This window comes from Alternaria infectoria (assembly GCF_024043175.1).
Source record: "Alternaria infectoria strain BMP 0036 chromosome Unknown scaffold_6, whole genome shotgun sequence".
Classification (NCBI taxonomy): domain Eukaryota; kingdom Fungi; phylum Ascomycota; class Dothideomycetes; order Pleosporales; family Pleosporaceae; genus Alternaria; species Alternaria infectoria.
In genome coordinates, this window is record NW_026250695.1 from 945,911 (window position 1) to 970,442 (window position 24,532).

At 53.2% G+C, this 24,532-nt stretch overlaps 7 protein-coding genes across 7 annotated transcripts; 3 read left to right on the plus strand and 4 right to left on the minus strand.

Moving 5' to 3' along the window:
- Positions 1–238: 238 nt before the first annotated feature.
- J4E92_004630 (uncharacterized protein) lies at positions 239–2,439 on the minus strand (the record flags this gene model as incomplete). Its single annotated transcript, XM_051496019.1, has 5 exons — positions 239–974; positions 1,024–1,164; positions 1,216–1,542; positions 1,589–1,819; positions 1,868–2,439. The coding sequence occupies 5 exons, from the start codon at positions 2,437–2,439 to the stop codon at positions 239–241; spliced, it is 2,007 nt and encodes a 668-aa protein (XP_051353859.1).
- A 562-nt stretch (positions 2,440–3,001) lies between these two features.
- On the minus strand, positions 3,002–4,508 carry J4E92_004631 (uncharacterized protein; the record flags this gene model as incomplete). The annotated part of the gene is made up of 2 exons (XM_051496020.1): positions 3,002–4,072; positions 4,119–4,508. The coding sequence occupies 2 exons, from the start codon at positions 4,506–4,508 to the stop codon at positions 3,002–3,004; spliced, it is 1,461 nt and encodes a 486-aa protein (XP_051353860.1).
- A 305-nt stretch (positions 4,509–4,813) lies between these two features.
- J4E92_004632 (uncharacterized protein) lies at positions 4,814–5,848 on the plus strand (the record flags this gene model as incomplete). The annotated part of the gene is made up of 1 exon (XM_051496021.1): positions 4,814–5,848. The coding sequence occupies one exon, from the start codon at positions 4,814–4,816 to the stop codon at positions 5,846–5,848; it is 1,035 nt and encodes a 344-aa protein (XP_051353861.1).
- Positions 5,849–6,500: 652 nt separating this feature from the next.
- J4E92_004633 (uncharacterized protein) lies at positions 6,501–7,490 on the plus strand (the record flags this gene model as incomplete). The annotated part of the gene is made up of 1 exon (XM_051496022.1): positions 6,501–7,490. One exon carries the CDS (start codon positions 6,501–6,503, stop codon positions 7,488–7,490), a length of 990 nt encoding a protein of 329 aa, XP_051353862.1.
- Positions 7,491–9,126: 1,636 nt separating this feature from the next.
- On the minus strand, positions 9,127–10,269 carry J4E92_004634 (uncharacterized protein; the record flags this gene model as incomplete). The annotated part of the gene is made up of 1 exon (XM_051496023.1): positions 9,127–10,269. The coding sequence occupies one exon, from the start codon at positions 10,267–10,269 to the stop codon at positions 9,127–9,129; it is 1,143 nt and encodes a 380-aa protein (XP_051353863.1).
- Positions 10,270–15,123: 4,854 nt separating this feature from the next.
- J4E92_004635 (uncharacterized protein) lies at positions 15,124–16,671 on the plus strand (the record flags this gene model as incomplete). The annotated part of the gene is made up of 3 exons (XM_051496024.1): positions 15,124–15,391; positions 15,918–16,331; positions 16,382–16,671. 3 exons carry the CDS (start codon positions 15,124–15,126, stop codon positions 16,669–16,671), a joined length of 972 nt encoding a protein of 323 aa, XP_051353864.1.
- A 4,431-nt stretch (positions 16,672–21,102) lies between these two features.
- J4E92_004636 (uncharacterized protein) lies at positions 21,103–23,970 on the minus strand (the record flags this gene model as incomplete). The annotated part of the gene is made up of 2 exons (XM_051496025.1): positions 21,103–23,289; positions 23,338–23,970. 2 exons carry the CDS (start codon positions 23,968–23,970, stop codon positions 21,103–21,105), a joined length of 2,820 nt encoding a protein of 939 aa, XP_051353865.1.
- Between the last annotated feature and the right edge of the window lie 562 nt (positions 23,971–24,532).

Sequence of the window (24,532 nt, forward strand, 5' to 3'; positions counted from 1 at the left end):
GCCCGCGAAAGATAAAAGGAGGGAGAAGGGTAACTCTAAACATTCCCAAAGCTCAAAATGACCAACCCAATAACCGAGAGAGAAAAAGTAACAATCCGATGTATAAATCCCAAAAACGCAAAGCCCAGAAAAGATGCTGAGTGAAGAGGAGGAAGCGTGACGACTAGAAGGAGATGTAAAACCCAGATCGAAAGCAAAAAACGCCGGTCGTTATGTATGCAATAGAATGCGATATGATCTAGTCGATACCAATCATGGTACCATCGCACCTCCAGTCATCCACCTCGACATCCCGGGCAGCTGTGTTGGTAGCTTCGGGGTCGATTTGGACGTGAGTGAGCCAGGTGCCGACACGGTTCTGGCCGACCTTGCGACCGTCACGAGAGAGACCGGCCATGGTGGAGGAGGTGACGACAGGTGTGGATGCGGGTCGGACGCGAGGGGCGGCAACGGGTGCAGGGGCGGGCGCAGCGCGGCGTGTGCTGCTGCTGCTGGTAAAGAAAGCGCCACGTGGGGTTGACGTGCGTGGAGTGGATGTGCGGGCTGCGGTGCGCGCAACGGATGCGGGCATGGAGCGGATGGCGTACGAGTCGTTCATGTGGTGGCCACCTGCGTTGCCGACGCCATACATTTGCACCTCGGGCTCGGTACGGCGGATGGAAGAGACGGTGGGCGTGGGGTTGAGGTGCAGTGAGTCGCGGAGGTGAGCGGACAGGCGGCGGGATTCGGGTCGGGGGAGGTCGCGTTCGCTGCGGTTGCGTGGGGTGCGGACGCTGGGGCGGCGGGCGAGGGGCGGCGAAGGCTCGTCGGGGATTTCGATGACTTCAACATCGGCGTAGCGGGCTTGTTGCGGGTAGGGGACGCGCATGTCGTTGAGCTGGTCGCCGTCGGGGATGTGTTGGTAGTTGAACCAGGGGCAGCTGCAGGTCTTCCATGGGGCGGCGCAGACCATGCAGAATTGTGCTGTGCAGCGGCTGGGATGTTGTTAGCTAGTGTTGCATGTGAGTGAAGTAATGAACGTACCAGGTCATGTGATTGCAACCTTCCTTCAGCTCGACTACAGCCTTGCAGCTGTAGCATCGTTGCCAGCCCTTCTCCTTGGCCATCTCTACCAGGCGGTTGGTCTCCTCGTCCTTGGGGCATTCGCGCTTCGTGTGGAACTTGCTGTTGCAGAGTACGCAGACCTTGGTGTTGCACGTGCTGCAGCGTGCGTACTTGCGACCGTATGTCGGGTCCATCTTGATCTTGGAAGGCTTGATCCACTGGCCACACCCTTTCGTGGGGCAGTATAGGCGGTTGGCAGTCGTGTACTCTTGGAACTTCCGGTTCCATTGGACCTTGAACTTGTCATCGAAGAGGCGGTCGGCATACTTCAATGGGATGTGCTCGGAGGTGCAGCATCGTGGTGGCATGTGAGCAGGGTCCTTTACGGAAAGGGTGAATTGGCGCTTGAGGCACGAGTAGCACATGCGATGGCCACATGCGAGCTTGACGGTCTTGGTGATGGGTAGGTCATCGTTCATGCACACGAGACAGTCGACCCTAATTGAGGTTAGCTTTGTAGGGGTAACGTGACGGGGATACTAACGTTTTCTCTTCAGCCTTGCGCGAAGGCGTTCGCGAAACTGGAGGCGCCGCCTTGGAGAAGAAGCTTGACAAGATGCCCCCGGTGCTCCGACGGGCAGCATCCTTGACCGACTGCGTCCTGGTGAGTGGCGTTGGGGGAGGCGACTTGACAGTGTTGCTGCGTCGTACTGTCGGCCTGGGCTCTCGTTCTCTGGCCGAAGTATGTGCTTTTGGCTCGCGTGTAGATGAATTCCTGGCCCTCATTAGCTGAGCTACGTGTACAAGTGGAGACGGGACTAACCTGGTCAATGGCGGAACTTCGACCCTGCGGACTGACGCAGATCCAGAACCTGAATGCGGAGTGTAGGCAGTCCTGCTAGAAGAGCCGCCTTCCTCGCTTCTCTTGCGCCCAGATGCTCGTCGCACAGGGACTTCCTCAACGTGACCCATGGACTTGGGGCGGCCAAAGACGAAGTCGTCATGGTCATCAGGTATCACTGCTCTCTTGGGCTTCCGCGTGCTGTCCCGTCGCACCTCCTTCTCACGGCTGCTCCGTGGCTTTTCCTTGGCCGGGGTGCGTTTGCTGTCTGATACCACGCGATCGCGGTCGCGCCTCTTCTCAGCCTCGTTGCGTGAGTAGTAGGACTCTCTGCGCGCTCTAATATCCTCAATGTCGACCTCGGCCTGTCTCCTTGCCTCCTCTGCCCGTCGGCGCTCTCTCCTTTCGCGTGTGGAAGCTGTGGGTTCGTCGTCGTGGTCGCGAGATTTGTGGCGGCGCCGGTGCCTCCGCTCTCGTTCGTCGAGATATTCGCCGTCGTCACGGTGTCGTGTGGCCCGGTCATCGCGTCCTCTCGCCATGCCCAGCCAGGGCATGCGGGCGGTATTTTATCTGCCTTCTGCCAGCCGCGCAGGTCACAGGCTCATTCACGCTCTCGCAAAACTTCAGGACGCTGTGCAGGCGACGCACAAAAGCGAACGGGTGTGTGGAGAGTTGCGGTGGGCGTGACGAGCGAACAGCAAGCACCTGCAGGCAGCCCAAGCCGGATCAGACCAAAGTCGGCCAGTCGCACGGGGCAAGCCGCCAGCGGTGTGCGCGCACTGGGTGCCTGTTGATCGAAAGCGTCGGCAGGGCTTTCGCTAAGCCTTTTAGTCGGCCCAGGGGCCGTCGTCAGGCGTCGATGCCAGCTGTCTCACACGCGCAGATGATGTCGTTTTTCCGCAGCAAACCTGCCATCGGAACCAGCGGGTGCACTGCTATCATGCAGCGTTGCGCTGCCGCAAAAGTATGTTCGTAGTGGACCAACTTTCTGGCGTCGCACTGCTTTTTGGGGCAACGTTCGGGCTGCGGTTGAGTCTTAGTGAGATGATCCCGCCACAGGGGTTCGAAGATTTATTGCAGAATCTAATCGCGGATATGCAACGGCGCCCAGCGTCCTCAGTCCTTCTCGAGTGTAATTTGGGTCGAAATTTCCCATCTGTGCCCGCCGCTCCCGTATCCGCCGCCCAAGCGGTTCCGCACCATGCTGCCAATGCGATCGCGCAGGCGCCCAATTTCTTCCAAATTCCGCACTCGTAGTTTGAGGTTCGCCTGGCAGAGGCCGTAGTGTACCTGCCAGAACTTTGCCTCTTCGACTGCCCTGATGGCTGGGTCCGTCTCGAGATCGTACATAATGTCCGAAACGCCGGGCCCCGAGTAGGACATGAGCAGCATCTTCCCCAGCGTCCATCCCTGAATCCACCCCAGCGCTACCATGGAGAACGCTACTGAAAATGAAAGGGTCCGATCAAGCCACACATACATCTGAATGCTCAGCAGTGGCAACAGAAGGAGCAGTGTCGAGCACGATAATGTCAGAAAATGCGAAGGGTTGCTCAGCACAGAGGGTAGGTTAGCGATGGCGCTCAGCCTCATGACCTTGCCGATGCGCGCATGGTTCTTCAGCAGGATTGCCGAGACGAGTGTCGAGACAATGCCACACAAGGCAGCAAGATCAATGCTGCCAGGCGATACTCGTTCATGCGCGTCTGCATGATGCGCCTCGTGTCCTCCACTGTTCTCGAGCGCGTGCGTCAAGCCATGCGATATGAGGTCCAGTCCCATGAACAGTAGCCCAACAGACATGCCTAGTCCTGCAATAACTTCCAGACGCTCAAAGCCAAACGGGTGTCGTATGCTTGATCGCTTCCATACCTCGAAGTTGGATCCAACGTCAACGGCTACACACAGGAATGCGCCGAGCGCATCGTAGAAGATCAGTCGCGACAACACTGTGAGAGCCAGAGATTCGTGTGCGCCCCACTGCACGAGACCAGCGACTACCAAATGGCAGAAACACCATGCCAGCCTCAGCTTCTGATCCTTGGACATGGACGAGCGATACTCTTTGAAGGTCGGGATCGGGAGCGAGGCGGGGAGCTGGAGCGGGGCGCGCGGTGCGGGTTCTAGGAAGATCTGATGCGATACACTACTGTGCTTGTACTTGTGTCCTCGTCGTCGGCCAATATCCTGCGAAAGTTAGTATAGGCGCGTCGGGTTATATAGAACAACACACATTGGCCTTTGTTTGAGGTCGACCAGGCTGATAGGCGATAGATTGAAAGTTGAAGGGATTGGGGTTCTCGGACCCGCTCATAGAGGGCGCGTCGAGATCCATGGTTCCACTGGCAGCACTCGCCGGTGTCTGTGGAAAGGTCGCGCTCGCGGGTGTATACAGAGTCGCCGGGGACGCCCTCTGCGAAACTGAGTCACTGGGCCCGAGAGTCGCATACTGCTTCGAGGGAAACGTAGCCGACATGGGCGACAGCAGCGCATTGTTGTTAGGCCCCATATCGCCCATAGCCAGATCGCTTCGGAATCCTAGTCCTACGGGCTGGGGCGCGTTCTCGTCAGGAGGCGGCGTTGGGGTCCGTGGTGGAGCTGGCAGCGGCATTTTCGAGGCCATGACGGTGGTAAATGAGTGACGGTAATGAGTGACGGTTAGCGAAAGCGCAATCCAGGCTTAACGAGATAACCAGCGCAGTTGAACCCCGGACGGGAGGTGGAGGGGAAATTGAGGGAGGCCTTCTGTATGCGGCGGCCCATACTCGGTGAATCGACCAATCCGGCCCCGACTAGCCCGCATGCAAGGGAACGCTACCCTTGGTACCCTAGAGCGCAACATGACGCTGACGTTGACGGTCTGGCTCCGAAACATGACACTTGATTCACCACCTCGGTCCTCCATGGCTGTTGACGCACGTGGGAACCATGCCAGACGGAAACGATGCGCGCAATGAGGGGCGTGCTGAGGCAGCGGATGTGAAGCACGAGGCGGACGGCGCGTCTAGCCATAGACGCAGCAAGTCGGGAGGCATACTGGGCGCCTTTCTCAGGTCCTCCATGGATGCCATGGGGAAGGCGCCATCGACACAACTAGGCAACGACGAGGAGCACGATCAGGATGCGGAAGGTGCGAAGAGAGCGTCCTCCATCGCGACTGCCCTGCGCCAGAGCCAAGGGAGGCAGCGAAAGGGATCCCTTAGGAAAGCCGCCATGGCCAAGATGCGTGAACGGAGCAGCTCTCTGCGCAAGGCCAAAACACCCACAATCACCACCACCACGAGCTTAGACCCCTCGGACGAAGGCTCGGCTCCAGGCCGCTTCAGCTACGAAAACGCTCCCCTCAACTCTTCGTCCGACAGTGGATGGCTACCCGCTGCCCGTCTGTCCCCGTCGTCACCCGCGCTTATTTACACCCCACCCGATGGCCCTGAACGGCCTGCTCCTTCACTACTTGCATCACCCATGACGAGCCCGGTCGCGCCTTACGCTTCGACTACCGACGAAGACGACACCATGTCCTTCTATCGCCCCTCTCCCGCCGGCAATGACTTCTCCTTCAGTGGTGCCAACCAGGGCTCTGCGACATCTCTTGCACACCGCCGTTCAACTCGGAGCAACCGACGCACTTCCATCTCGGCAGTCCTGACACCTGCCGAGGCTGACCCCGATGACGAGTGGGATTACAGCGAGACGGAGTGGTGGGGCTGGGTCGTGCTCATAGCAACGTGGATTGTTTTCGTCGTCGGCATGGGCTCTTGCCTCGGAATCTGGAGCTGGGCTTGGGACGTGGGCGAGACGCCGTATGCTCCACCCGATTTGGAAGACGACGCAACCCTGCCCATTACGGGCTACTATCCCGCATTGATCGTTTGCACGGCAGTCACGAGCTGGGTGTGGGTTGTCGTGGCCTGGGTTGGCATGAAGTATTTCCGCCACGCCAAAGTAGGCGTAGACGGCTAGTAGCCTCCAGAAGCAACGCACCAAAATAATCACCCACCACCGATCGCATGAACGTACCAAGGTCCTGGGAACGCCTTCTCTATTCTAGTGCTTTCGCTTAAGCGTTCCGCCATGCGCAATATCTTCTTGGGCTGAAACACTAAGCTATAATACCTCTGTTAAGACACATCATAGCCTCGCTATACCGCACTCTACGGTAATACAATTACTTCTTCTGCTATTGTTTCTTCGATACTCGCCCTAATAACTGCAGCTACCATCTCAAATATTGGAACGGCTGACAGAACAGCTGACAGTTTTGGCAGAATAAAAGCTGACGATGCCGCTTCTTTCCCGCATTGCTTGTCGTGATTCAGCGGCTTGGACCACAATCTCCGCGCCCGGCTCCTCCTCTCCACCACAATCCTGCGACCCCGTCACTCGGTAACCAGGGCCGTACTGAACATGGTGCGAACACCTCGACGACACGGTATCACCCTGCAACCTCCGATCCTGCAGGACCTGCAGCGCGGGAGCCAGGGTCCCACATGTTGGTGCAATTTTGACAGTAGTGTAAGATGAAGGCAATTTCCCTGTCCAGGCGACTTCATAAACAAAATGGTCGCCAACATGTGGCTGATAGGAGCAGATTGTATTATGCAATTGGTCTGTGATGGCCGCACCACAACGTCGTCGGGGAGGTTCCATGCTGGAGGAGCTACTACCAAGTTTACTCATCCTCAAGGGCCTGGAGTCTGGGGATATCTCGAAGAAAGACGCCGAGCTCAGTCGCGCGCTTCACGGGGTACAGCATGAACGGCGGCCGAGAACGATACCGCCCCGGAGGCCTCGTCGCGTTTCCAACGCAGTGGTGACGCAACGCATCACCAACGGCAGGCCCTTTCGCTTCTTCGAACTACCGCAGGAGATTCGGGATGAAGTCTACGCACACCTCGTCGTGCGCAGGACATCGCGCTCTCTACCCATCCTCGACGCAACGACGATACTCAATGACCGGAAGAAACGCCTGGCCGCACTCAAGTCACGGGAACGGCTGAACCAACGGCGACTTTCAACAGGAAAACGCCCAGTATGTCCACGTACAGCCGAGACAGAGCCACTCCTTCATCTGGAACTCCTCCGAGCATCTCAGAGATTGGCCGACGAAGCAACAGACTGCATGTACACGAACAACTGGTTTGCCATCTCTCTCAACAAACTCCCCGTTCCCACCTACGACATCCCACACGGCTGGGACCTTTCACGCGTCAAACGACTGCAAGTTGAACTCCAGCTCAAAGATGCCATACGAATGAACCGCTACGTCGACTGGGCGTCTTTCTTCTCTGCCCTTCCATCACTACAGTTCCTCCGCATTGTCCCAACCCTCCATCCCCGGTACTACGAATGGTCGCATCCAGAATTCCATGAGTGGTCCACCACGCCATTCGTCCACAAGGCCTTCTTCCGAGAACTATTAGCCGCGATACCGGCTTATGTAGATCTTAAGATCGGCCTTGCGGTGGACGACACGGGCGATGACGTGCAGATGCAGGGAGAAGTTCTTCTGCATCGGAAGTATCTTTGGGACATGTATGCGGAGTTGGGTAATAGAGTTGATGGCGCGGGGAGGCGGATCGCAGTGGAGAGGATTGTATCATAGCATGATGATGACGGAGTGTGTTGCATTTACGAAAAGCGTTCTGTATATTATGGGTCTTTATCTACTGTTGTTTGGGAGCCTTGGCTTTGCTTTTTTGGTGTTCTTCAAGCGCATGCATTGGTCAACTTTGTCTGTTGGGTACGTCATTGCATAGTTGTTGAATAGTGTGGTTTTAGTGCCAGCGAGAAGCTGGACACATACGTCTTGTTTATCCAGTTTTCGTTGTAAATGAAAGGCATACGAGTTCTTACACACATCGAAGTCCTTTGCAGCTTTTCGAAGCGAACTCCAACCATGCAAGATTCGTAGCAGAGTTTAAGAAAGAAGAGTGGAATATAGTGGGAGGATGCGCCGCAGCAGAGTGCGTGACGAAGATTTTATGTGCGCATCACGACCGATGAGCAAGCATACTACAGGAGAGATCCATTCCCAGGAACTGAGGATAGGCCGTGGAGAAAACTCGACTCTTCCACTCCATGTACAGTTCATTCGATCGTTTTTGGTGTCTCTCATTACGAACTAGGTCATCGTTTTTGAAATATTAGCCCCAAGATGTGGGTTTTGAAAGGAGACGCGGAACACACATACGCATTCTCTGAACGAGTTTTGGAGACCCAGGAGCCGCACCCATTAATCAATGGCACAGCGATTTTGATAAAAAGAAGGAAAGTGGTGTGGTGTCAGGAAGACAGAGTGCTGCAAGACGAGGGGTATTTATATGCCTAGCAACTGAAAGCCGATCTCGCTGTCCCATGATTTGGATGATGCTGTACGGCAGACACATCGGAGGTAGATCTCTGAATTTGGACGACTTTCCATAATCTTCCTTCATCGTGACTTCGTTTCCCGATTTTCGATGTGGTCAACTCACATGCGCAACATGCAACCTCTTTTGCTCCGCGCGACCATATCCATGACCATCGTGATTTTTGCTTTGGTGGGAGTCGGGGCAAGCTAGCAATGCGCTTGTTGACATGTAGCTTCTGGACAGCGGACTCAACATCCGCTACCTGCCATACCTTTTTGGAGAATACGAAGGAAGTATGATGATGAAGAAGAAGCGGAGGGAAGGCATGTGTTGGAGACTTTATAGCCCTTAAGTCTGTCATGCGCATGATGGCGTGGACCCCGGAAGTTGACAATGGCTCGCTGATCTTGCGAAGTATCAGCCAAAAATGACTTCTACAGTACACATTCATCTCTTTCCCTCCTCCTCACCTCAAAGTTCATCATCGGATCTACAACCTTGTAAACCCCCATCTCCAAAGGCTTCGAGACATACCCCTCCTTCACTCTGATATCATACTTGTCCAGCACGTGCGCCATCGCCATCTTCAATTCGTTACTTGCGAAAAACCTCCCCGGGCAAATATGTCTCCCACCTCCAAACACGCTATAATCAGGACCTGATTGCACGAATTGGCTGAACTTGTCGCCGGCTTCGCGCTTTCGAAGGAAGCGGTCTGCGACGAAAGAGTCGGGGTTGGAGTAGTGCGCGGGAGAGAAGAGCGAGGTGGAGTCGACCATTATGTGTGTGCCTCGCGGGAGTGTATGTCCGGTTGGGAGTTTGACGTCTTTCAAAGCGACGCGCTCCAGGGCGACTTTTCGACATGTTAGCTCTTCCTTCCTATCCGTATTATCCAGAGCGTCGTATGGAAGTATAGATGAAGGGAGGGGAATAGATACCTGCGGCCGCACTCCTTCTCTGACTCTCTTTCAGTACACTATCCATCAGCACCATCCCATTTGTCGCAGCGACTGAGACACCGTGCTTAGCAATCTGCTGCTGTGACTCTTCGCGCAACGGCGCGATAACGTCCGGATGCGATGCCACATCGATCAGAACCTGCCTAAACAGCTCACTCGTGGTGAACATAGCCGCCATCCCAAGCGACAGTTGCAAATCGCCCGCCTCCGCTTCTTTGCCTCCTGGAGCAGCCTGCGTCCACGCAAGTGCATCGTTCCAAACGGGTATATCCCTGCCTTCTGCCTTCGCCCCTTCAACTCGGCGTTTTCGATCCGCGAGGACGTCTTTCATGATTTGCCTCGCGCGGGCGACGTGTTTCCGGCATGCAGATGCACTGGGTGAGAAGAATCGCTGGATAATGCGTCGCGACCATGCTGGATACGCATGCAATTCGCCTACCGCAGAGAAATATGCCATGACATATCCCTGCACAAGCTTCAACCACTCCTCGTCCTCACACTTCTCCGGTCCAACAAAAACCGACGAAGCAGCGCGCGCGATTATGACCGTGGTATCGGCATGCCAGTTCAGCATCCGCCACTCCCTCTCTTCACCCCAGTGCGCACGCAATGCACTAACCAACTTTTCGCTCAGAACAGGCATAACACTGTCATTCTGCCCTAGTTTCGTCTTGATGATGTCCAGCAACATATCCCCAGACGCGTGCAACACATCCTGAGCTTCGAAACCGGGATATCCTGCGTAGAAGTCTTGACGCACTAAGTCCCTGTGATCTAAGTCTCGGTTCGATTTGACGAAGTTGGTCAGGGAAGCTGGGAGGACAACTTTGTAGGCGTTGGGGAGGGCGAGGGCGAAGGGGCGTGCCGGGTGGGTGGTGAGGCCGGTGGTTATTAGGGCGGAGGCATTGGTGACGTAGTCTTGGTTGGCTTTTCGCCCGAAGAGATCGTTTGCGTGGGTGTTTATTACGGGGAAGGATGGGCGGCGCCGGTGGTTCTGGATGTAGATGTAGACGCCGCTGAGGAGGGCAAATAGGGTCCAGATGCGGATGTCGTGGAGGATATCTACTATCATCTTTGGAAGCCGCAAGTGTTGGACTAGTCGATTTTGGAATTGACTACATGCCTGTTGGATCCTTTCGATCTTGAACGTTTGCTTTTATATTTGGTCACGACCGGATCTTGGCCGATTAGCGCGTAATGACTCATTGTGTATCATCCTGAGTGTGTAAACAATCACGCATATACAGGGGCGACTGGAGTCTGGTATCTATTACGACCAGTCATTGACGTAGTTCTGCGTGGCTTGCCGCTCCTGCGAAGTATCAGCCAAGAATGATTTTCACGGGCTCCGTGCAATTTGCCTCCCAGACGACTTTTGGTACACGCCCAGCTGCTTTCCGATACGCGATCTCGCCCTTACGTTCAATCCAAAGAACATTGTAGAAATGATATTCCCAGCCAGATGTGCTTTGCACCCCGTATTTCTTCACTTCGCTTATCAGTTCTAGGGATCGTTTAGCACTGGACTCCTTAAGTTTTGCTTGTGGAGGCTGCATCAATATCCTCAGACTATATCCCACTTACCCAGATATTCAGAAGAGCATTTTTTATCAATCTTTGATGTCATATCCTGTTTGAACAAAGGCCCGCTATCACCTCCAATGTTCCGGAGGTGTTCCGACCGTATAGTCCCGGTCGACAAAGCGATCAGCTCAAGCGCGTCGCCGGGCTCAGCCCTATCACGGTTCATATGGCGCAGTACGCCTGCTTGGTTCCCTCTTTTGTCTTCAAGGCATATGAGATGACACATGTCAGAGTCTGCTGGCTCACCAGCAAATTGACGAAGTTCGAATACCGATGGACCCATCCAGCAAGGACCAATACCAGCAGGGCTCCTTTTTTTGAGGACAGCTTTGAGACGGAGTGAAGCCGTACTTGTTTTGCATGAGAGGAATGGCCAGTCTCTTCGAAGTTGCAACGCAGAACGTGAAGCTTGGTAAGAAGATACGGACAAACGGTGCGAGCTTGGGGCCGTGTTTGTATCTACAGGTCCAGAACTTTTGCCTTCTCTCCATGATTCGTATTTGCTTTGATGAAACGATCGTTGTGTGCCAGTGAACATAGCACTTTTATCGAGAGCAGATTCTGGGCGCATGATGAGAGAATCAAATTCGTCAACGCGCCACGTGTGCTGCATATCTTCGGACAAAGCATACCACTGCACAAGTCTGTGTGTTTGCCAAGTTGATGGAGTAGGATTGGTCGTATGTTTCCCGGAAGAGTCTTCCTTCAAGTAGTCAAACCTCGAACGGAGGTTGTGAGGATCTACTGGGCATTGCCAACCGCACCATGACCATGATGGTAGACCTCTTCTTGGTGCGATACTACCTCCATCCCTGGCCACTCTACGACTCGCTATACTGTAGGGCTGCCATAATAGTGCGAGATCTAGGAATGTACAGGGAAGGCCATTGATGAAACCAGAAGTGAAGGTACGCTTCAGTGTACTTAACACTCCAGATATCGCCGGTAGCGCGTCTTGCGGGTAAGTCAGGTCGCGACTGTTATACAAGCTAATCATCTCGATGTACATGTTGAGATCTGGCTGAGACATGGTAGACATTCGCCGAGCGGTCTCATAGTACGGTCTGGTCAATGTAGTATCCGGAGCAGATTTTGGGGTGAGGTAGTCCCTATTCCAGACGCATCTCTGGCAATCCCAGAATACTTCTCCGTCAAGGAAGATAATTACTCTCTTGGAGAGCATTTGTTCTTGGAAGGTCCATCCACGAGAGGCCCACTTGGTCTTGAAAAGCTTCTCATAAAGTTGGGTAGTAGAGTCCAGGCTACGACATCTTGTGGATTTGCGGGTATTTAGGCGTCCCGCAGTGGTAGCAGCAATTATAGTTAGGTATGCGCCAGCGTATACCTCACCCATATTGTCGACCTGATCGCGTGTTTTGTCACCGTCCTGCACAATACATAGGCAATCAACCCAAAGGTATCTTTCCCCGTACTTCTGCACAAGAACAATCGCGTCTTTCACTGCATAGGGAAGACGTGCGAGTGCATCCCCTTGTAGATAGCCCCGCTCTTGAAACTGGGTCAGACTTTTCTGTGTTAGCATTAGTCTCTCCGCTGTGGATACATCGGTACTCGTATCTGGGGCGACCCACACATAGCTCAGAGCTATGTATCTTGATGCGGTACGACCGGGTACTAGACAGCCTTCCGCTGTGTCAATGACCCAATCCGGAATCTGGTGAGGCAGTCGGTGCTCGATCGGTGATGATGCGCAGTCCTTGCCATGGTCTTGGTTGCATGAGTTTTGCCAGTACGCGAGATATCGAGCATCGACCTCGAGACCGCTGTGATCCGTAGAGCGCTCCAGAAGCCTTCCATCACCGAGTAGTATGTCCACAATATGGAGATTCTCGCGCTCGACTGCCCACATGAGCGGCGTGATACCGCAATCATCTTTCGAATTCACGTTCACATCATTGGTGCCTAGTAACGCCTTCACGCTTGATTCGCTTCCGACTCGTACTGCATGGGACAGTGGAGATCGACCGGTCGACTTTTCCTTTGCCTCTACATCCACTTGCCCTGTTTCAAGTAGCAAGGTGACGAGTTCCTTGCATCCACCTCCAATAGCCCACCAAAGGGCTGTGTAGCCTTGCTCATCCCGAGAGGCAGGATTTACCTTCCCAGTTTGCAACAAACCCAGCGGTATTGTAAGATCTCGAGTCTCTGCTCGTGCAGCCCATAATAGCGGGGTACGGCCACTTGTATCTCTCGACTCTGGGTCAACCCTTTCGTTGTCAAGCAACGTTCTCACGATCGTATTGTATCCCTTGCCTGCAGCGTACGACAGAGGCGTTCGACCGTTGTCATCTCGAGAGTCGGGATCTACCCTGTTGCTTGAGAGAAGCTTTTCAACGATCGTGTTGGCTCCCGTTTCCGCAGCGTACGACAGAGGCGTTCGACCTTTGTTATCTCGAGAATCTGGATCTACTCTGTCGGTCTCGAGAAGCATCTTTACAATTGCTTCGGCCCGATAGTCCACTCCATGCACAGCATACGACAAAGGCGTGCGTCCTTTCGCATCACGCGAATCTGGATCCACCTTGCGGCTATCCAGGAAAGTCTTTACAACCGTTGCGGATGCATTGCTTGTGGCGAATGATAGCAAGGTTCGGCCTGGTTCCTTTTCATCTCGTTCGTCCGGTCTCAGATGGTTGCTTTCAAGCAGTTCCCGCAACACAGTGTTGTCGTCACACCGACCATGTGCTATACTCTTCAATTGTTGCTGGGCATCTCTTTTGCTGTTCACAATCCCCATCTTCACTATTGATCGCTCTTCTCTTGCATGTCTTTCGCACGGCAGTCGCGCGACCGTCCAGTGATCTCAATCCAGTCTTCTCCGTGTCGTGCGGCTTATCGTGGATTTGGTGGTGGTAATCTTCAACTCCGGTCACGGGCGTCGGCGGTGAATAGGGAACAAGGCTGGTGATAGCACCAGACAAGCTTGGCGGAATCGGAGCGGACCCGCTTAACTCTTGTGTTCCTGTTGCAAGCTGTCAGCGGAAAGTGCTTACATGCGTTGACACAGCCGGCATATTGTTATTGGCTTACTCATAAAAGTGCCAAGCTATGCGCATCGCACGCGCCTCGGGCCTTGCGCCTGCCGTCAGTATGGGTTACCTAGTCTTTGACTTCGCGCGACCGTTCGCGCCTGGCACCAGCATCCTACGACTTCCACTGAGTGCCACTTGCCCTTGCTCCAGCTGGAAAAGACCGTGCCTGGAAGCGAAGGATCATTTGACTTGCAGACGCTGTTAGGTAGAGTAGAAGAATTGTCGCGATCCTGAGCTCGGGGGCTGAGTATCAGCCCCGGCGCTAGATGGTAGCGGCAGCCCTGGAGCTAACCTCGGGATACTTCCCGACGCGTCCGATAGGTGAACGCCGATCAGGTGGACCTGAACGTCGAGGGAAGCAGGAGTACTGCTGAACAACCAGACAAGATATATCATGGCAATTCTGTGATAGAACGCTGATAGAACCCACTGACCACGCAGTGAAGTAAGCTGACGCTAAGCTCCCAGTAGTAATGTCTCAACGGTCAGATCTGTGTCCTGCCCCACGCGTCTGAACAACTACAACACACCTTCGGACTCGTCACCATGCGCATACACGTGTTTGATGCCGCGAGCAAGCACGCGAGCTTCTTTGCACCGCGTAGGCGCCTGTCGACATTGCCCAACATCCCGTCGTATCTGCATCCCTCAGCTGTACGCATATCGTCGCGCCGGCCCTCGGTACATGCAATCGCGTTGCGAACTGAGCGACCGGCAACTACCACAACCAGCATTCCTTCTCGCCAATACCACCCCAATTTTCCTCCAAGCGTCACCTCTAGTCCATCGCCACCAACATCTTCGTTCGCCGACCTAAGAGTAACATTTCAAGTATTTCACTGATAGCATTGCAGGTACACCACGGCTTTCGCGCTCTTCGAGGCTTTGTGGGAGGTGAGTCCACATTGCTGCCACATGCGCATACGCGACTTTGAAAACATCATAACCACTAACAGTTGCTCTAGGCCGGCATCACCGTCTGTTTCGTCAATGTGGGCTCAGACCATCCGTCCATCATCGAAGCCATCGTCAAGGGCAAGAGAGAGCGGCCAGACAAATGGCCCCGGTTCATAACCTGCCCATCCGAGATAACAGCTATTTCGATGGCAGATGGCTACGCGAGGATATCTGGCCGGGCGCAAGCTGTCGTAGTTCATGTCGACGTGGGCACGCAAGCGCTTGGACAGGGCCTACACAATGCAAGCGTCGGGCGGGCGCCTGTGTTCATCTTCGCCGGATTGTGTCCCTATACTGAGGCTGGGGAGATGACGGGGTCGCGGACAGAGTATATGCACTGGCTGCAGGAAGCGCCTGACCAGAAAGCTATCGTTCGCCAATATTGCAGATATACTGGCGAGATCCGGACAGGGCTCAACGTCAAGCAGACCGTTGCACGTGCGCTGCAGTTTGCAAACAGCGGACCCAAAGGACCAGTCTATGTTGCAAGCGCACGAGAAACACTTGCGGAGGTAATCGAGGAGCCTTACCGGTTGGATCAGGAACAGTGGAAAGCCGTCGGTTCCAGTGCTCTGCCAGCTGATGCGGTTGAAGAGGCAAGTTCTACATCTATGCGCTTATAAGACATCTTACTTACGTGATATGTTTACTCTTTAGGTAGCACAGGCCTTGGTGGGGAGCAAGCGCCCACTGATAATCACAGGATACTCAGGAAGAGATAGGCGTTGCCCCGAACAACTGGTCGCTCTCGCAGATCTCATCCCTGGCTTGCGAGTGCATGACACTGGAGGCAGCGACCTCTGCTTCCCTTTCTCACACCCGGCTTCGCAAGGCTTCCGTCTTAGCACCGATGAATGCACACGCGATACTGACATGATCTTACTCCTCGACTGCGACGTCCCTTGGATTCCATCAGTAAATCCGCCACCGAGAGGCACGCGCATATACCAGATCGACATCGATCCTCTGAACGAACGCATACCAGTATCCTTCTTCCCAGCGCATGGACGGTGGAGAGCTGAATGTTATACTGCATTGAAGCAAGTTGTTTCTCACATCACGACATCTCCCTTAAGTGGGACGCTTCAACAGCCTTCACTCCTGGAACGCAAAAGGGTTCTTGCAGATAGCCATGAGAAGAAACTCGTTGAAATCGCGGCACGATGTCACTTGGGCGACGAGCAATCTCTTGACGCGAGCAACATCGGCCATCTTCTTAAGCAAACTCTTCCGGATACTACGGTATTCGTGGTTGAGGCTGTGACATGCGGGCAGCTTCTTTCTGATCAGATTCAGGCCGATACACCTGGCAGTTGGATCAATTGCGGTGCAACTGGTATTGGCTGGAGTAATGGCGCAGCACTAGGTGTCAAGATGGCCACAGACGACGCGGCCGTCACTACGAATGTTGCGCATAAGCCGACGCTCATTTGCCAGATTGTTGGAGACGGTAGCTTCATGTGCGCGGCACCTTCGAGCGCGTTGTGGGTCGGTGCCAAGTACAAAATCCCCATCCTCACAATTGTACTCAACAACGGTGGTAGGTCTGCTATCGAACACTTGCAATACGTGCGCTGACATTCTCAACAGGCTTCAAGGCTCCAAAGAACTCAACCGCCTTGGTGTATCCTGATGGATTGAATCAGGGAGCGACTGATGATGAGATGAATATCTCCTTCAGGCCATCTCCAAACTATGCAGCACTCGCAGAAGCAGCGGCTGGAAGCCAGAGTTCGAACGCCTCGACGCTGGATCTGGATCAGTGGATGGAAGGCGTACGGGTAGATTCAGTAGGATCGTTGAGGAACGAGCTTGGCAAAGTCTCACAGCGAGTGCTGGAGGCGAAAAAAGGCATGCTGATAGAGGCTATAATTGCCTAGTAAGTCGGACTGGATGCGATAGGTGGGATGGGCTATGACTCTTCAAAATCCCACGCCTAGCCTGGCTTTTATGTCTGCGTGTCGGGTGGCCAATTATATTGGTTTCCACGTGTCAACGGTATGTATTGATCGGCTACCAATAAGCCTGAGCGCGTTTCACCGCCCCTGCTCGTTGATATGCTGTTTTCGAGTGCCCACTTCATGCATGTCCTCTTACTGCGTCCTGGCGCATACGAGCAAGATACAGGGCTTTTAGTTAAACAGAAGTAGTTAATGATAGCTACAATTAGGTATCGACGGCATAGTTGACACTGATCTCCATAAAAAGCACTTCGCTAGGAACTGAACCCATGGTTATCACATTCGGTGACGCTTCCACTGCTGCCGAAGTGGCCCTGGTATTGCAACGACACTGGAGAGCTTCCGTTACCTGTTCCAAAAGCGAGCGATTTCAGTAAATGAGGTTCGCACAATTAAGCAAACGCCATTATAAAAAGATACCGCACACATCGATTGTACGGCATGCGTGCGCGAGAGCAGCACATTGATACCTCTGCAAAGCGTTTTGGAAGACGAGAGCTGAGCTCCGGTGTGGATATTGAAGATATCATCGCTGCAGCGCCTAAGAATAACCGTATCTTTAGATACCGCGTCATTCGAGATCATCGAATGTTTCCTGATATCTTTAAATCGATTTTGACAAGCCTCTCCCGGGCAAACACATCCACCGATTCAGGCTATGTTTTTGACCAAGTGCTACGTTGTCGAAGTCTCAAGGAAAATACATGTCCATGTCCTGGGGTTCTTTCAGCAGCGGAAGTCCGCAACATGTGGTTTCCGTTGTCACTTTTGGAAGAATGGACTCACTCATCGCGTTGAGGAGCGCAGATTTTGGTTTTGGTAACAGGTGAAGAGTGTATGAGGAAAGAAGCTGAGGGCCAGAAGAGAGGTACCTAATTTATACATGTTGCCGGGTAGCGAGCAGCTCTCACATGCCCACGCGGTCGCCTTGTTTCAAACTGTTGAGTAGCTCAACGAACAAGTCGTTTTCGTAACATCAACTAAGCCCGTAATTGTTTTAAAGGTTGCGCCAATACACACATACGTTTTTACCGCAGCGCGGAAGCAGAGCAATTCACGGTGCCTCGATCAGTTCAATTCCAGTATGCGACGCGAACGTCGGTGTTTGGAATGCGGAGCGGAGTCTGCACACATGTGCAGCCTGTGTGCCTGCTTCCGGAAGGAGGCGCCCATTTGAAGTATACATAGTTGTTTACAGTGAACAGAGGTCCTTCACCCATGGCATTTTTGCGTATAGTCTTTGGAAAAGGTACTCTCATCGATGAGAATGAATGTCATTTTGAAGAAGAAAGCTGGGATGTAAGAACAATAGAAAGGAAGAAAGGGGAGCAAGCGGATGTAGACTTTGTATCGCAAACCAGGCTTCTTCCTGGGCTTTGGATGATGTGGTCTCCGAGCTTCCCACACATGTCGTTTTCTTTGGTACTTTTCGTAGCGGATGGCCATAGGGAGGTTGTTTCGATGTTTTTGGAGGCCAGACAATCTCTTTTCATGAGAGTGCATATTTTTGGTTTGGAAAAGGAAGTCCCATAGCCACCAGAGAAACAAATTTTGGGAAAACAAGGCAAGGCTTCGGTATGAAAGAGAGAGGTGGAAAGAGCTGGCGAGTTGGGGTTTATATCTCAGGCTAGGCATTCATCCCTTCGGTATATCTTTCGAAATCTCCGTTGTAAAAATATGCACCACATGTTACCGCACATAGGCTACCGGTGTACTTGTTTTGAAGGATTCCCCCCATCAAAGGTCCGGCATCGTGGCGACCGGAGAATCTCCACACATGGGCGCTGGTATCCCCAGTTTTTGGAAAACAGACTTCCATCAACCAGTTTTGTGCCGTCTTGGAGAGATACGCGAAGATTTGTGTGGGAGAAGAAGAGGAGGCAGAGGCAGACTTCATATCTCAATCTATTCCCCAGATTCCTGCATGGAGTGACGTGTGATGGTGTTTCGGAAGACCAGCAGACGTCTCCACACATGGGTGGCTAGTGCGTGAATTTTTAAAAGCAAAAGCTCATGGCGATGTAGAAGTAAGTTTTCGAAGCGGCAGATCTCTCCACATTCCAGTAGAGGTGAGTGTTTTGGAGGAGTAAAGTCTCATGTACCCTTTCGGTATATGTTTTGGATGACTGGAGACTGGCAGTGATGAAAGAGAAAGAGTAGAGGCGAAGAGGGCGTTTACATATACCGATCGGGGGACCAGGCACCCAATCTTTGCTCATCGAGACCTTGCCAAAGACCTTTCGCAGCATTTGTTGATCCGTATACACACTTAGTCCTCTCCCAACATGGCATTAGAGGGACAACTTTTCAGAACGGCCAGTGCAACCCGTAAGAGACAGGTTAAGCGATTTTCGAAGTAGGAAGAGACCAGTGCATGTGTTTGGGCGGCCACAGCTCGTTCTCGCACATCGAAATTGAAGAGGTGAATTTTCGGGAAAGACGAGACACTCTCACATGCGTATAGCATCCACATACTTTGGAAGTGGCAGCGACGGCAGACATTTGCCGGTTCCAATGTTGTTTTGGAGAATATAGCAAGTGTGATAGTTGTAAGAAGAAAGCAGGAAGGCAGCGAGAAGTAAGAGGATTTTATATGCTGCGAGAGCCATTAAGCGCTAGAGATAGTTTTTGTATACTGGGAAGAAGAACTCAACAAAATTTTGGTGTTGTAAAAACCTTTGAACGAAGCACAGGTGCCGCAGCATAAGTTTAGCAGCATGCGGTTTCCAGCTCACAGAAGCTCCATTCTCTTCTCGCTTCGTAGATTTTGTAGAGGGCAGCGGCAGGGGCAAAGACAGCCATGCCCAAGTTGTCTGCTTGTTTCGACATAGGCTACTTGTCTGCTTGTTTTAGGCAAACGCGCCATCATAACTCCCAGTCGAGGTTTTGGAGAAGGCACCCCAGACATGAGCAATGCCTGAGCCATTTTTGGAGAATAAACCAAGAAAGTGTGGATTAAAGGACAGAAGCCAGAGGCTTGAATGAGTGGTCTTTTTACACCGCGAAAGTCATTCCGCTTGTATTGCCATGTTTTGAGATCGAGATCGAGACGGAGGAAGCACGCAACATCGAACCCAGACTTTGGGCTTTGAGAGAAGCGCGAAGTTCGCCGCATATATTCCCTTTAATAGTATTTCAGAGCCACAGACTCTCCATGCCTCGTTGCAATTCATGATTTGATAAAGAGCAACCAGAGAGCCAGGGACAGACATAGTCCTTGTCAACTTTTGCTTTCGAAGTCCATAAATCCAGATCTTCTTCTGGACAGCAGATCATGCCTTGGTTCTCTGAGCCTTTTTGGAAGAGGAGTCTTCTCCATCCAGGAGCTGCCGAGAGGTTTTGCTAGAAGACACCGGAAGTTGTGGAATAAAGGAGACAACTCCAACAGCGAGAATAGGCGACTTTATACCTCCTCGAGAACCATGACAGGCAATGGAGGAGCTTTTCGAGAAGAGCAGGAGAGCGCCGCAACATTTCAAGATTGCCCAAAGGTTTTGTTTTCGTGCCTTGATAATGAACCAGAACGCAGCACCTCGCTCTCCATGCTCAGGTAGAATGCGCTTTTGGTTTTCTCGACCCTTCTCATGCCATAATATCCACGCGCTTTTCGGTATAAGCAAAGTGGTAGAGCGGAACTGGACATTGCAACCAGGACAAGTAATTTTGGTTTTGATATCCAGCGAGAAGGACAGACTCTCAGTCCATCACTGATGATTTTGAAGTTTCTGGACCGCGCAGTCTCTCATGCAAAATTCCCATATTTCTTTTGTATAAAGGCGCAGTCGCAGAGCAGAAGCCGACATGGGTTGGTGGCAATGATGTTTTGGATATTCTTTTCGAAAGGTAGTTGGTTTTGAGCGGGCGGCCTCTCACATAAATCATTGGAACCTGAGTTTTGGAGAAAAGGTCTTGCTCCATATGTCGACTTATGGTAGGTTTTGGAGAAAAAAGAAGGAAGTGTTGAATGAAGAAGTCAGATCCAGAAGGCAGAGGAGGGTTTTATATACCCGTAAAGCGAGTAGGCACACGTGATGCAACTCCATAGCTCCGCAGTCTCGACAGGCGATAATTGCTCACATGACAAACACACCAATGCGAGACGTCAGATAAGATGAAGTAGTAAACGGTAGTAATTGACATTCAGCCCATCTCATGAGCCTACACTACTAAGCAATATAAAACGCCACAGTGAGGTTCGTGTCTTCAAGACACCATCACCAATGCCATGCTAAGATTTCCATCTAAAATAGATATAAAGAAAAAGACATTACACGAATGTTAGGGCCCTCAACCCACCAATTTTCATGATTGTGATACATCATGCTCACCAGCCTTGCTTACATGAAAGTTCTACTCCCTCTTAAACTGCTGCTGAAACCCGCCCTGCTGTGGCGACCCAGGACTCCTATACGGGTTATTATTCGACGGGGCGCGTTGTGGCGCATTGGCGTTGATATCCCATCGCCTCTCGCCCTCCTCCTCTTCTACTTGTGGTGCGCGGGGTCGGCTGCGCGAGCGAGGGGGCGGTACCATAGTCTGGTATGAGTACTCCTCTACCTGTCCTGTCGAGATAGAACTAGGCGATCCGGGTGCAGTGCTGCGAGGCATGGATGGCGGTGGTAGGGGACCACCTGGCGGGGGCGCATATGTGCTTTGGCCGCCGGAGGGTACTACGTGGAGGGGTAGCGGTGGAGGCGGGTTCTGGCGGGGTGTATCGACGGAGACGCGCGAGCCAAACGGCGAGAGTGTTGTGCCGCCTTTTCGCTTTCCGGCGGAACTGGCCTTGCGAAGTAGACCGCGGACTTCGTCGAGATCAGGTCTTTGGTCTGTGCTGGGACGGCCGATGGTGCTGGAGTCGTCGCCACGAGCTTCCCAGGTATCGTCGCGGATGGTGTCTAGGCCGGGCTTCCTGTTGTTGAGCGCGGTGATCGCGTTGCCTTCGGTTCCGACGCCCAAGTAGTCAGTGCCAGAAGTCCTGCCGGTGTCCTCTTCCTTGGGGTTGAGTGGGCGGAGACGGCCAGCATCGGCGCTGGCCTTGTATTTCTCGTACGCTGCGACAGCTTCGGCGGGTGGAACTGCGACGGACCACGTAGGCTTGTCTTGCGAGCCCAGAGCAGCGTCGCCTCCAGCCGGACCGTTGATCGGGACCTTGCGCAAAGCGACGACGAGTGCGCACATGAACTTGGACCGGCGAGAAGCGCGAAGTGATTCGTTGGACCAGTTACTCTTGTGGCGGATCTCGACACGAAGCTCTAGCTTGTTCATCTCAGCAATGCTGACAACCTCAATGTCGATATCAGAGTGGAACTCGCGGGCATTAGCCGGATCGCGAACGAAGCTCATCATTTCCATCTTGAGCAGATTAATGTCCTCGAATGAGGTGCCGAAATCGCAGAATACCGAAACTTGTTCTCGCATGGCCTTGCTTCGTGTGATGTTCTCCACCCACAGCGAGTTCAGAACAATGTTGGGTATCTGGACAGTTTTTCCGTTGGTGACACGCTTGAACACGGTGTAGAGTAGGGCAATGTGTTCGACAGTAAGCTGTTCGGTGGTGATGTCGACACGGTCGCCGATATCGTACGGGTGCTTGACGAAGAGGAAGATGCAGGAACCGAGGACCTCCTGGGCGGTGGTCGCGAATACGAAGGATAGCGATAGGAGGGCGGTCGCGGATGTAGCGAGAGTGGTACGGAAAGCCGGAGCGAGGAAGGCGACGAAGACGAAGATGCAGACAATGACCGCGATAGTCATGATGAGACCGTCGAGGGCGTTGATAGCTTGGTCGACATCGTGCATACTGGAGTTGATGGACTTGCGCTGTCTGGCGTAGTCAGTCACAGTCAAGATCATCTCTTCCAAACTGATGTCGCCATTTCCGTCGCGGTCAATTGCAGCGAAGCACTCTTCCGCCTCTTCCTGGCGGCCAGGGCCCATGACTTCGACAAGATCCTCCAGGTACAGCTCGTTCTTGCCTTCGACGACCATAGACATCCAGATACGCCTAGCCAAAGCCTCGGCACTCTTGTTCCTCTCCAAAGCAGTCAAGACGACGGAGTGCGCAGAGTTGGGGTCGAAGACTTTCTTGCCAGTAATCTCAGAAGCGATGGTACCAAAGACGGATGTGATTTTATCACCAATGCGACCAGCATCTCGGCCAACTTCTTGGATGAGACGCATGGGAGTGCGACTGCCTGAACGACCATGCTTAGCCGTACCCTTGCCCTTGCTGCCGAATCCGAGATCTAGAATTGTGTCCTGGATGATGTAATCTTCCTCGGCGAACTCGTTGCAGTAGGCGGGGAATAGCGCTCGCGAAGTGTCGTAGAGGATACCGAGGAGGTAGATGTTGCGCTTTGACTCCTTGATCTTGTCATCAAACTGCTTGCGGTGGTAGCTAATACTGATGAGCTGGATCAGGACGCGTTCGGCGAGGATTATGATGGTGCAGACGAGGAGAGCAAGCAGAACGGACTGCATGGTGCCAATCCATCCTGGATAGTTCTCGCCAGTCCTGCCAGCAACAGGTCGAATAAGCTACATGGAATTAGTGGCTGTTCGTTCAAATAACTTGTCTGAACTTACTGCAGGGAACGTAGCCTGGTTGACAATCATCCAGAAAACGAAGGACAGAGGCTTCTCGAGAGCTCTCAAAAGCAGCGCATATTTCTTGACACCAGGGCTGACCACACCGATGAGAAATTCGAAGATGTTGGGAAGGAAGTGGGCCACAATCTTCATGACCCAGAAACTAAGCCAGATGATCTCGATCCAGATCCAGAACTTCTTCTGGCCTGTGCCGCCGATTGATCCTGTGATTGTGCCGGTTTGCGAGAGAATGATGGGAATGGCCAGTAGCAGCGCGACTGGAGCGACGTAGATCATGTAGCGCGTGACGATGCTCCAGTTGAGGATCTTGGTGTAGATCCTGCCCATGCGATTGAGAGCCGTCTTCTCTTCATGGGGGCGGGGAGGCAATGGCGCTCCTGTTCTGGAGTCCACCGGCGCCAGAGCCACCTTCCTGCGTCCCCGCGAGAACATGTGTGACTTCTCGGACTTCTCATTGCCGGACGTAGGCGACGATTGCGTGGGGGTGTGACTGACGACAGTCTGGAGGGGGATATCGCCGCGGTTCTCCATGTTTCCGTTGTCGAGAGGCTGGAAACCGTGGTTGGAGAGTCGAAAGGACCTCTGAGAGGAGGCTCGTTTGCTTGTCATGTAAAGGAAATCTAGTAGTTGTTCGTGGGTGCCGATTCGTCACTGCGAACGCGCAGGCGGGGTATTGTGGGTATTGTGAAAGGGAATGCAGATCCCGGAGTGTTTTGCCAAAACGAAGCTGGCGGAAGAGTGTGCGTCGAGCACTTCCTTTTTGAGAGCCGTTTGAACGAGTAGTACAATAGAGACGTGTAACGACAGCGATTGAACGAAGGCCTGCCGTCGGTTCTCTGTGCAAGGTAAGGAAACAATGAGATAGAGGAACGAGCGAAGAGGCTCTCGGGACACAATAGCAGAAAAGGCAGGGTGGGAGAGCGAGTGAAGAAAAGTAGCAGTGCAAGGAGTTACTTTGACGAACAACGCCGCGCGCCGGTCCCCAGACCATGCTAGCTGGATGCAGGGAGGGGGTAGCGGGAAAAGCCACATGCCACTGAAACCGCTAGCTACTCGCCACAGCGAATCACCGAGGGGAAATATCGTCACCGCTGGCTGCACATAAAACTGCCTGGCCATGCTCTAATTACCGTTGTTCTGCACACATCGGACAGGCCGTTGAGCAGCGACT